This window comes from Ammospiza caudacuta, chromosome 21 (genome assembly GCF_027887145.1).
Source record: "Ammospiza caudacuta isolate bAmmCau1 chromosome 21, bAmmCau1.pri, whole genome shotgun sequence".
NCBI classification, from domain to species: Eukaryota; Metazoa; Chordata; class Aves; order Passeriformes; family Passerellidae; genus Ammospiza; species Ammospiza caudacuta.
The window spans coordinates 9,123,821-9,135,858 of record NC_080613.1 but is presented as its reverse complement, the minus strand read 5'-3'; the positions used below and the strand labels follow the sequence as shown (position 1 = coordinate 9,135,858).

The window sequence follows — 12,038 nt, the reverse complement described above, 5'->3', positions numbered from 1 at the left end:
TGAGCCTGCAGAGGGGTATCACCCCCTGCTCCTGCTCAGGCAGTGCCAACAGCAGCCAGGGCTTTGTCTCTGCCCTGTTTTCTCCCTGTCCCTCTGTTTTTTAAACCCCTGACTGTTCTGTCCAGCAAAAGCTCTTTTGCCCCACATATACCCCCTTTTTCTTTCCATGTCTACTTTCCCCAGTCCTTGTCAGAGGTTTTGTGTGTTCTCCCCACGTCTTTGTTGCCTTCTCAGCACGTCCACACTGGTTTTTGTTTGGATTTTCCCCTCTTTGCAGCCTCCTTGGCTGCTGTCCTTCCTTTCTGCTGTTTTCTGGTTCCCCTTTCTCAACTGTTCTCCTTGGTCAGCCTGACCAGCCTCTGCAGTTCCGTGTGGCTTTGCTGCTTGCCCGAGGTGCACCAGGGAGCTCTATCCTGCACGGGGCTGGGGGAGGAGGCTGGAAAAACCCAAATTCCTGTGCTCGCTTCTGGGCCACCCACAGTGAGGAGGGCATGGAGGGGCTGGAAGGGTCTAGAGCCCCAGGAGAGGCTGAGGGAGCTGGGCAGGGGCTCAGCCTGGAGCAAAGGAGGCTCAGGGGGCCCTTGTGGCTCTGCACAGCTCCTGACAGGAGGGGACAGCCGGGGGTCGGGCTCTGCTCCAGGGAACAGGGACAGGAGGAGAGGGAATGGCCTCAGGCTGTGTTAGAAGAGGTTTAGATTGGACATCAGGAGGAATTTTGTCACACAAAGAGTTTTCAAGCCCTGGAAGAGGCTGCCCAGGGCAGTGGTGGAATCACCACTGCTGGAGAGATTTAAAACCAGACAGATGTGGATGTGGTACTTGGGGATATGGGTCAGTGGTGGCTGGATCAGTGTTTGGACTGTATGGTCTTGGAGGTCTTTTCCATCCTAAATGATTCTGTGATGCCATCAATTTTAGTCTTTTCTATCCCATCAGATGAAAAGGGTGAAGAAAACCTCTTTGCCTTCACTGCTGTCTTAGGATTTGCTCACCCATGGCAGAGGGTGGAACCGTTCGAGCTTTGAGGTCCCTTCCAACCCAAACCATCCCGGGATTCTGTGATTCCTGGGATGATCTGAGAGGGATAAAAGCTGTGGACAGCCTCTCCAAAGCCAGCAGAATTAAACCAGATAGAATCATTCCAACTAGGTCGGGGTGAATTATTCATAGCAAATAATTTATTCACCAAACTCGACCTCATTTCCCACTGTCCCGAATTTATTCCTGTCTGGGGATCATTCCCAGAGCAGTTCCTGTCCCAGAGGTTTATGGGGTGCTCTTAATAATTCAAATCTGTCGGGGTGCTAGTAGTTTTCCAGGCACTGTGTGCTTCTTTTTGGAAATGTGCCAGGGAACAGGATTTAGGGTGTAGTAATTTTTTCTGGGTCAGGCTGGAATCCAGCAATACACCTTTGATCCCGGGATGAATTTCCCCCCTATTCCTCCAACCTTTTCCCTGCCTTTTGGGCCATTATCCAAGCAGCTCCTGAGCAAAACTGGAAGTGAATTTATTCCTGTCACAGAGATTTGGTCCCTCGTTAGCGCTGCCTTTGTTAATTCCCAATTAAACAGCGCCGGGGCCGCCTCCTGACCGCGCCCGGACCCCGCGCCCCGAGCGCAGCCTCCCGACCCCGCCTCTAATCAGCCGCTCGTTATCAGCACTGCGTTAATTACGAGACTCCGGAGACATGGGCGGTGCTGCCGCCTCTGGGGCTCTCTCCTGCAGGAGCTTTAACGAGCTCCAAATCCAACTAATGAAACGCGGGGGCTGCGGGAGGGATCGCAGAGCGGAGCGGGGACTCCACCTGCTGCCGGCTGCGCCTCCTCCCCCGGGGCTGGGGATTCCTGTCCTGGCAGCTCAGGGCTCCTGCGAACCATTTCCACCTTTTTTTTTTTTTTTTTTCTTTTTTAAAATTATATTCCCCATCATTAATTCACCCGAGCGCCCCTGGATCAGCCCAGGAATCAGAAAATCCCGGGATGGTTTGGGTTGGAAGGGACCTCAAAGCTCTTCCACCCTCTGCCATGGGCAAGGACAGTGAGCAAATCCTAAAAGAGCAGAGTGATGTCAAAGAGGTTTTTTCCCCCTTTTCGTCTGATGGCATAGAAAAGACTAAGATTGATAGAATTACAGATTCATTTAGGATGGAGAAGACCTCCAAGGTCACCGAGCCCAAACACTGATCCAGCTCCTGGGTGATTCCCAAGTGATGCACGTTCTTCATCAGTGCAGAGAAAGAGCAGCAGGCTCCTAAAATTTCCTTCTGGGCTCCAGAAAGATGGGAAATTGTCCAAATTAGAGTTGGGTTTTTTTTTGTGTTTGTTTTGGTTCAGTTATTTTTGTTATTGGCATTTTTTTTTTGGTTTGGTGTTGTTTTTCCCTTTTTCCCCTTCCTTTTCCTTTTTTCCTCCCCTTCCCCCCCTTTTCCTTTTTTTCTTTCCCTCCCTTTTCCTTTTCCCCCTCTCCCTTTTCCTTTTTTCCCCCTCCCTTTTCCCCCCTTTTCTGTTTTCCCCCCTTTTAGTTTTTTTTTTCATCCTGTTTCAAACCATGAGCTACAGCTCTGACACAGCCTCGAAGCACAACTTCAAGCAGAAGAAACAGAAAAAATGGGGTGAAAGTTATTTTTTTTTAAAAATTGAGTACACTCTAAACAACTTTTCCAATTTTTTTAAGCTATGTTCTTGGCTGATTCCTGGCTCCCCTGGGTGCCCACGGGGATTTGGGACATTGATTTGGGCTGTGGGGTGACAATGTCTCACCCAACCCTCCCTCACCACCCCAGCCATGATGGCAAAGCTGTTTTGGATCCAAGATGAATCAGTTCTTTTTTTCCAGCTGCTCCACCCTCAGGAGCAGGAGCTCTCAGACATGCCAGATATTCATTTAAAGAACAGATTTTCTCAAGCCAGGGGCTTCCAAGACAGGAATTTTCCCTGTTTTTGAGAGGATCTTGTGTGGCTTTAGCTGAGGCCCGTTGGCTTTGGCTGCTGCAGGTTCTGAGACATTTCTCTCTTATCTTATGGCTTTTTTTTTTGGCCAAAAAATGGGCAGCTGGAAGGTGCAACCTGCAGCTCCCCTTGGCAGGGCAAGAACTCCTCGAGTGCTGTCCAAAGGGAGGTGAATCCCAGTTTGGCACCTGAGGGGACACAGGGACTCATCCCATCCCAGTTTGGCACCTGAGGGGACACAGGGACTCATCCCATCCCAGCTTTCCTCTCCTGTGCACCTCAACCCCCCCTTCTGTTCTCACGTTGGGGATTCCAGTGGCCTGGAGGTGTCTGAGTTACCAGTTTGACCATTTTGGATACTGGGATGGAGAAAATGGCAGTGCAGGGGGAAATGCAGGGAGCAGGGCAAGGAGGTGGGGTAGGGAGAGCTTCTTCCAGGTGCCGGTTTGCAGCAAAATTTGGGTTTGCAGCAAAATTTGGGTTTGCAGCAAAAGGTGGGTGGCCTGTTTTGTGCATCTGTATCCCTTGGGGATTCACCTGGGGACACCTGAGATGTGCCCAAGTGGTTTTTGGGGGTGGTTTCTGTGAGGATAGAGCTCTCCTGTGGGGAATTGCTCCTCATTTGCTTGTTCTTCACTTGCATGCATCTTCTTTCTCTCTGCATCCCTTCCCTCTCTCCCACCCCAGTGGGATTCTGGGACTCTGATTGCTGACTGTGGGCTCTCATTGATGGTTTTTTGTAACTTTTTGTGTGCTGAGGGCAGAATTGGAATTAAATCCCGTTTCATTTGACAGGAGTGAACACAAACAACCCCGTGGTGTTGCCAGCACTTGTCACTGTCACTGCCTGAGAGGCTGAACTTTGATTTCCCTGTCTCTGAGGCTGGGCAGACACAGAATAACCTCTGGGCAGGCTGTGAGGGAGAGCACAAGGGTCTGTCCCAGACTTCAGGTGACAGGGACACTGTTACAGTGGTCTTTAGTCCCTGCAGGATGCAGTGAGAGTTGAAAATGTGTAAAAGGGTGAACAAGGAGATTTCAGCTCCTCTGAGCAGATTTTACACTGGACCAGCACTTTGTGCTTTCTGTCTGCTCATGCCAACACCAACAAGTGTCCCCCTGGGGGGGAATTGTCTCCAGAAGGTGCCAGGGTTGGGATCTGCCCTCCCTGAGGGCATGGGAGTGTCCAGGGCCAGGCTGGACAGAGCTGGGAGCAGCCTGGGCTAGGGAAAGGTCCCTGCCCATGGCAGGGGGTGGGATGAGATGATCTTGAAGGTCTTTTCCAACTCAAACCACTCTGGGATGCTAGGGCAGCTCAGTCCATACATCTGGGAAGGTGGAAGTTGGAACTTGGAAGATCATCTAAGCAGGGAGGTTATCCCAGAGATGGAAAACCTGGCCAAGTCTTCATGCCCCAGCCAGGGCTTGGTTTGGGGAAACAAATGAGCAGCAATTGGGGCTCCCATTGAGCCCTGAGGCTCCAGCAGCTCCATGCTCTCACCTGCACCATTCTCTCCTTCCCCAGCAGGAGAATTCCTATCAGCTGAGGAGTTTCCATCCTGCAGATTTTGCCCAGGGCAGCAAAGAGGCTGCAGCAAAATCTGCGTCTCTGCAGACAGTGCCAGGCTTGTGCCCACTGCTGCAGTGCCCAGAGCCACAGGGGAGTGCAGCTGGCACCTCCACCAGCCTTTGGGGGCTGTTGTTAGACACAGAGGAGGTTCCTGGGCAGACAGAGGGGTGTAAATATCAGCCCAAGCAGCTTTCACATGGAGATGAAATTCTCTCCCCAGCAAAGGGCCCAGACCAAGCTGCCACTGGTTTTTGAGGCTGTGCTCAGGCAGATCAACACCCAGGGACTTCCTTGGACTTTTTTATCTAATTACACAATAGTACTTAAACCTGTGAAGGAGGCCCAGCCTCTGCCCTAAAACCTCCATCTTGCTTTATATATATTACTACATCCTAAAACTTTAATAAGTTTTCCACCCTGTGATAGTACACACTTATCAAACTCCATTATTATCTAATTATAATATAAAATTATTCAGTAGTTATTCATAATTCAATATGAATTCATAATTATTCAAACTCCCCGCCCACAATCCCAGTTCCATCATTCCATTTTGGAAGCTTCTCCACAGCCTCAGGTCAATGCAGTGTTCTCTTGGGGGTCAGAGTCAGCACAGAAATCTGAAATTCTCAGTAACCAGGGTTCCAACATCTGGATGGTGCAGACACCACTGGAGACAGTCAGGAAATGGGATGAGATTCTCCCCACCTGGCTTCTTTTTGGGGGAGCTCTGTAGGATTGCAGTGCAGTGCTGGCAAATCACCCATTAAACCACTGAGGTTCTGCCCCAAACCCACTCCTGGACAGGAGCTGCCATCCATGTGCAGAATTTCAGCTCAGCACACAAAAAGTTCCTTCCTGTTTGTATTTTGGGTATTTTGGGGGTTCAGAGAGGGGCAGGTGAGGGTGGGGGGAGGACTCCTGGCCTTCCTCACAGCCAGCCCTGTCTGTCCCCAGCGCCTGGTAAGGATGAACATGCCCATCTCCCCTGAGGATTTAACTGTGCACTTCACCTCCACGCTGATGGCCCTGATCCGCACGGCCCTGGAGATCAAACTGGCCTCAGGTGAGAGGGACAGGGTGGCTGGGTCACCTGGAGACCTAACTGGCCTCAGGTGAGAGGAACAGGGTGGCTGGGTCACCTGGAGACCTAACTGGCCTCAGGTGACAGGTATGGGTGGCTGGGTCACCTGGAGATCAGACTGGCCTCAGGTGACAGGTATGGGTGGCTGGGTCACCTGGAGATCAGACTGGCCTCAGGTGAGAGGGACAGGGTGGCTGGGTCACCTGGAGACCAAACCAGGAGAAAACTGGGGTTTTCTGAGAGTACAGTGACTCACAGCCCAGCTCCTGACCACAAGATGGGCTTGGTTGGTCACAGCAAGGTGCCAGGAACACCAAGGACACAGATTTATCCCTGGCTGGGCCTTTCATTGAAGAGTTTGACTTAATCCTTGCGGGTCCTATCCAGCTCAGAGTATTCAGTGACATCTGTGGGCTTGGTGTCCTCCCAAAACCATGGAAATTCTGCCATAGAAGAATTTAGAATATAGGTGGGATTCCTATCTTCCCATGCCAACACCTGAGGACAGGGGTGTAGTAAATCAAGGCAACCCTGATGTCTGGGGAGAAAATGAGGAGGACTCCATTGATATCAGAAGGCTAATTAATGACTTTATTATACTCTATTATTTTATATTACACTACATCCAAACTGAATCTGCACAAGTACTCAACTTCACAGAATTTTGTGACTGTCCTCACACACACACACCTGGATTCAATAGGTCAGTGAATCAAAACACTCACACCAGAATCTAATCAAGTAAATTCCTTCAGGTAAACAATCTTCCTCAATGCATTCCACTTGTTCCAAAACACAGGAGCAGTAAATGAGATAAGAATTGGTTTTTCTTTCTCTGAGGTTCAGAGGATGTGAATCCCAGAAAATATCCTTGGGAATTTGTGCCTTGTTTTTCTCTATGAAGAGAAATGTGGCCACAAAGGGGAGCTTGGGGAGAGGCCAGAGGGGTCCTGAGCATCCCTTTGCCTTTGGGGTGCAGTGAAACGTGGCAATCTTTGCCCATGCCAGCTGAAGGGAAGCCCAGGACGTGTCCTCCTTTCTCTGAATCAGAAATGAGTTTCCACACCAGCTCTGAACCATTCCAGCCCTTCCATGCTGGCAGCAAGGCAGGAACTGCAAGTGCCCTGCAGCACATTCCACCTTGAGATAAAATGGAATTATTGAGGTGGTTAATCAGGCGTTTACTCAGCTCCCAATTAAACCTTGCAGTGTAACAAATGCACCGGCCTTTTCTCTGGGTCGTTACCCCATCTCATCAGCCTGCCTGGGGTCACACTGGAGCCGTGCCTGGCCTGAGCAGTCTTACACCTAATTTAAAAGTTAACAGGAGGGAACCAGGCTCCAGGGAGCAGGGGCAAGGCAGGGTTAGGCTGCTCTGCTTTACTAAGCAGTTTTAGGCCAGTGCAAGTATCTGAGTTAATCTCCTCCCTCCTGTGATGCTTTGGGGAGGCATTGCTGGAAGAGGACAAAATTTTGAGGTGCCTGGGGCTCCCCAAAGGAGTGGGATCAAGACAAGGATCAGACATTCATTTCTACAGATGCTTTTAGGATTTCCTGTGACTTTGAGAGCCAGCAGCTTTTTTCAGGAATAACTCCTAGCTAAGGATGCTGAGAGTTTGTTTAATTTTCAGTTTCTAGTTACCTGTCAGCCTTTTTCTACTGGAAAAGCTCCCCCCACCCTTTTGAAAATTGCAAGGGAGCCAGAGAGGAGAACTCAGCTGATACCCTGGATTATTTCTATGGTTTAGCTCTGCTCTGGGGTGTGAGGTTCTGACCTGTTTTGTTGTTATGAGCTCCCTTTGAATAGGTTTCATGTGCTACATTTAATTGAGTCTTTAGCGGGCTTAACAGGCCCTTAATAAACCTCCCTAATGAGTTCCCTTGTGGGAGTTCAAACCACGGTGTAACAGAGTACCCAGAGCCTCCTCCCTCACTCTGCTCTTACAAAAATAATCTCTGTCATTCAGACGAACTCTTTAATTACCTGCTGTGAGGGGAATTCAGCTGGGAGCTGGCCTGGGGCTCACCCAGCCTTTAATCACTTTCCATGTGTGCATTTAGGCTGGCTTTGGCCCATGGAGCAGAGCTGTGGGTTTGGCTCTGCTTTACCTTAGGGTAGGACTCTGAATTTGTGTCATTTCAGGGGTTTTGGGAAGAGCTGGTGGGTTTGAGGAGGGTTTGTAATCCATCAGCACACTGCTCAGTGGAGGGTGAACTTGGCCATGGCAGAGGGTTGGGTTAGAGGATTTTAGGGTCTTTTCCAACCCAAACCCAATGGTTATGGGATTTTGTGATTTGTAGCCATGATATTTTCTGAAAAATCCTTTCTTTAGGATTTTTTCTCCTGAGAAGTTGGGAGGCCTCAGGAACAAAATGTAACCAATGATTATCTGCTGCTGTGGAATGCAACAGGTGCATCTGTGATTGGTCTCATGTGGTTGTCTCTAATTAATGGCCAATCACAGTCAGCTGGCTCAGACTCTCTGTCCAAGCCACAAGCCTTTGTTATCATTCTTTGCTGTTCTATTCTTAGCTAGCCTTCTGATGAAATCCTTTCTTCTGTTCTTTTTAGTATAGCTTTAATATAATATATATCATAAAATAATAAATCAGCCTTCTGAAACATGGAGTCAGATCCTCATCTCTTCCCTCATCCTCAGACCCCTGTGAACACTGTCACTGTTATTCATGTCTGAGTCCTTTCCATCCCACCTGGGAGGTGCTGCTGCCTTCACAGGCACTCCCCAATGGAAGAAGCACTTGGAGTTTAAGCATGGAATGAGATCAAATTTAAGTCCCAGGTCACTGCTCAATGTGAAAAACACCAATCACTTGTTTTTAAAATTTTAAGAGTTTAATAGTAATAAAATGGTTATAAAAAATAGTAATACAATTAGATTATTAATAATTTGGACAATTTTGATTAGGACAATATGAGACAATAAAAACAGAGTTACAGACGTCCGGGTACCTTTTTCTGGGCAGCACGAGCCTGAAAAAGGACACAGCTAATGAAGGATTAACCCTTAAAAGCAACAGCCTGTTGCATATTCATGCACCTCATACATGATGCATGAATTCCTTTCAAACACAGGATTCTGTCTGGTCAGAGACAACTTCTTCCTCTGAATCCTAACAGCGCCTTTGAGGCAGGAAGAAGTTCATTTCTTCTGATAAAAGAGCAATAAATTCTTTTTCTCTGAAAGATTTAGGTGTCCTGTGGCTGCTATCTCACTGCAAGTCCTTTCTTTAAAAAAAGTATCCTACATAGCATCGTTTCTATTTTAACATTTTTTAATAACCCAAAACTATATTTAACACACTACTTCAGAGAATTAACACAGCATTACTTTCTAACACAACACATATAATATTCATTTTAATATTTGTGAAAAGCCAATAATAAAATACACATTTTTCACACTCAGGGTGCCCAGGGTGAGGCAAGGCTGGTCCTGCTGGGTTCCTGCACTTCTGTCATGGAGAATTCACAGATTCCCTGGGCAGGGAAGGGCTGTGCTGGCTCACCCTTCTCAAGGAAAGGGAAAGGGGGATGCAAACAGTGGGATGTGCTCCAGGGCAGGGCTTCACTCCTCTCCTCTTCCTCCCTGGCTGCAGGAGGTGTGAAGCAGCACCAGTGTGATGCTGAGCTGAGGAAGGAGATCTCGCTGGTCTGGCCCAACCTGTCCCAGAAAACTCTGGATTTGCTGGTGCCTCCTCACAAACGTAAGTGCTTCAAGCACTGGGTCCATCCCAGACACCCAGGAACCCCAGATTGGGTTTCTCCCTCCTCATTTGCTCTATCCAACCCCAGGTTAGGTTCTTCTGTCCTTGCCTGCTCTATCCAACCCCAGATTGGGTTTTTCCCTCCTCGTCTGCTCTCTGAAATCCCAGAACAGATTTTTCCCTCCTCATTTATTCTATCCAACCCCAGATTAGGTTTTTCCCTCCTCATTTGCTCTGTCAAACCCCAGATTAGATTATCCCTCTTCATCTGCTCTATCCAACCCCAGATTAGGTTTTTCTCTCTTCATTTGCTCTATCCAACCCCAGATTAGGTTTCTCCCTCCTTGCCTGCTCTATCCAACCCCAAATCAGGGTTTTCTCTCCCCATCTCCTCTATCCAACCCCAGATTAAGTTTCTTCCTCCTCGTTTGCTCTGTCCAACCACAGAACAGGTTCTTCCCTCCTTGCCTGCTCTGTCCCAAGCCCTGTCTGGGTCACCTGGAGGATGCAGCAGGGACCCCAAGGGCAGCTGGGCTCCTTGGCAGCCGCTGTGCTGCCCTGGCTCTGTCACACAGGGACTGGGGGAGCTGAGCTCCCCTCCAGGCAGGGACTTCATTGTGCTGCAGATCTCCTGTGCACCGAAAACCCCAAATCCCAAACAGTGCCCAGAAGAGAGCAATGCCCTGTGTGGCCTCTCCCAGAGCACCTCCTCAGCTCTGGCAGTCTCCAGGCTGTGCCTTGCAAGGTGGGAGAGCAATTTCTGCCATTTGAGCTCCAGAAAAATGGGGAGAAGGAAAGCTAAAGCTTGCTGACAGCTTAGGGAATCAGATGTGAGGTGTTTGGGGGTTAAAGGCATTTGTGTTACTTGGTGATGTCCTGGGCAAAAGTGCTGAGAAAATGGGGAGTTTGCTATTCTCTTGATTAGCTCTGGGTTCCTGATTAATGAGAAGCAGTATAGAATAATAAAGGCATTGTTAATTAATTAAAATGAGGGAGCTGAGGAGGTGCAGATCAGTGGGTAGTGACTGCTGAAGTCTTTCCCTCCCCTCCTCTCTTGATTCCTGTATCTCTGCTGCTCCAGTTTTTTCCATGGTGAGTGCTCCAGTGCTGGGCAGGGAAGGGCTGTCCCATGGCTCTGAGGGTGAAAAAACATCTGAAAAAGGAAATATTCCTTAAAAGTATATTAGCCCATTATACCCCACTCACTGTACGTCAGAGAAGCAGAGGTAAGGCTGGGGTGGGTCTGGGATGAATTTAGGAATTCTCTCAGCAATGCTGACAATGCCACTGAGTTTTCCTGCCTGGTTTTTCCTACACAATCCCTGTGTTTGCCACAGAGAGCTCCAAACCAAGGCAAGGCAGCAACAGGCAAAGAGTTGAACAATCTTTTGTAACCTTTTGTTTTGTTTTTTTTTTTTTTCTAATTTCCCCTACTTTTCTGTGTCTGTTTTACCTCATTATTCTCATAAAATACAATTTTATTTTATTCATAAAGAAATAATTCCTTAATAATTATTATTTATATTAATAAAATAATTTCTTATTGATAATTATTATATTATTAATTTTTTCCTCAAAATTTTCCTGTTGCTTCTTCCCTCTCCTGGTTTTTCACCATTTGCTGGGTTTTTTTTCTTATTTCTGTCTTCTCTTCATCCTTGGAATGGCTCTGCTGTGTTTTGCCCATGCTCTGGCAGCTGATGAAATGACTGTGGGGAAGGTCTACGCAGCCCTGATGATATTTGACTTCTACAAGCAGAATAAGAACAGCAGGGAGCAAGTCCAGCCCCCCGGGGGCCTGTGCCAGGTACAAAAGGGGTTTTTCCATCCTCCCTCTTAGGCAACTTTAACAAGAATCACCAGCAGGATTCACCCAGAAGGCCTGGCTGCGCTTCCAGGCAGGGTTTCAAAATGCTGGCTCAAAAATGGAAATTCTCTCCAAAAAAATACTTTAAAAAAATTGTTGCAGTTGCCTTTCCCAGTAAAGAAAGATCTTTTCAAAAAAAAGACAACTGATCTTTGAAAGTCTAAAATGTGTTTAAAAGTGGCCTAGGGTACACCAAATATTTCCTTGGTAGACCAAAGAACTATTGAAAGCTGCTGGTAGTTTGGCTATAGAAGGTTTAAGTTATTTTTGAAAATAGGAATTATTCCAAGTCATTTTGGCTCTAATTTTTACAAATTCTAGAAAATATTTTCACACAACTGGCATTGAAAGCCCTGTCACTTCCAGTAGGACAAACAGCTGCTGTTTTTAGGATGAGCATCCAGCTGATCTCCAGCACAGGGTGGAGATCTGTCCCACACCTGGATGGCTCCACCAGACCCATCCAGAGCCACTGGAATTGCACTGCCCCTCTGGCTACATCCTTGGGGAAACTCACTGCTGTGCTCTGGTGATGGGGAGAGCATTCAGAGGGAAAGGGGATTGAAAGAGAACTGGGGAGAAGATTTGGAGGGAAAGGTGATTGCAGCAGGGCTTGGGAGAACATTTGGAGAGAAAAGTGATTGCAGCAGGACTTGGGAGAACATTTGGAGGGAAAGGTGATTGCAGCAGGGCTTGGGAGAACATTCGGAGGGAGAGGTGATTGCAGCAGGACTTGGGAGAATATTCAGAAGGAAGGGGGGATCGCAGCAGGACTTGGGAGAACATTTGGAGGGAAAGGTGATTGCAGCAGGGCTTGGGAGAACATTCGGAGGGAAAGAGGA

The 12,038-nt window shown here is 48.1% G+C and overlaps 1 protein-coding gene across 1 annotated transcript in view; it reads left to right on the top strand.

The window, feature by feature from the left end:
- LOC131566863 (voltage-dependent N-type calcium channel subunit alpha-1B-like) overlaps positions 1-12,038 on the top strand; it is a 317,557-nt gene that overhangs the window by 292,708 nt on the left and 12,811 nt on the right. The window contains exons 42-44 of the mRNA XM_058818307.1: positions 5,477-5,585; positions 9,222-9,329; positions 11,027-11,136. Of these exons, the coding sequence (XP_058674290.1) occupies positions 5,477-5,585; positions 9,222-9,329; positions 11,027-11,136 (327 nt within the window). The remainder of the gene's footprint in view (positions 1-5,476; positions 5,586-9,221; positions 9,330-11,026; positions 11,137-12,038) is intronic.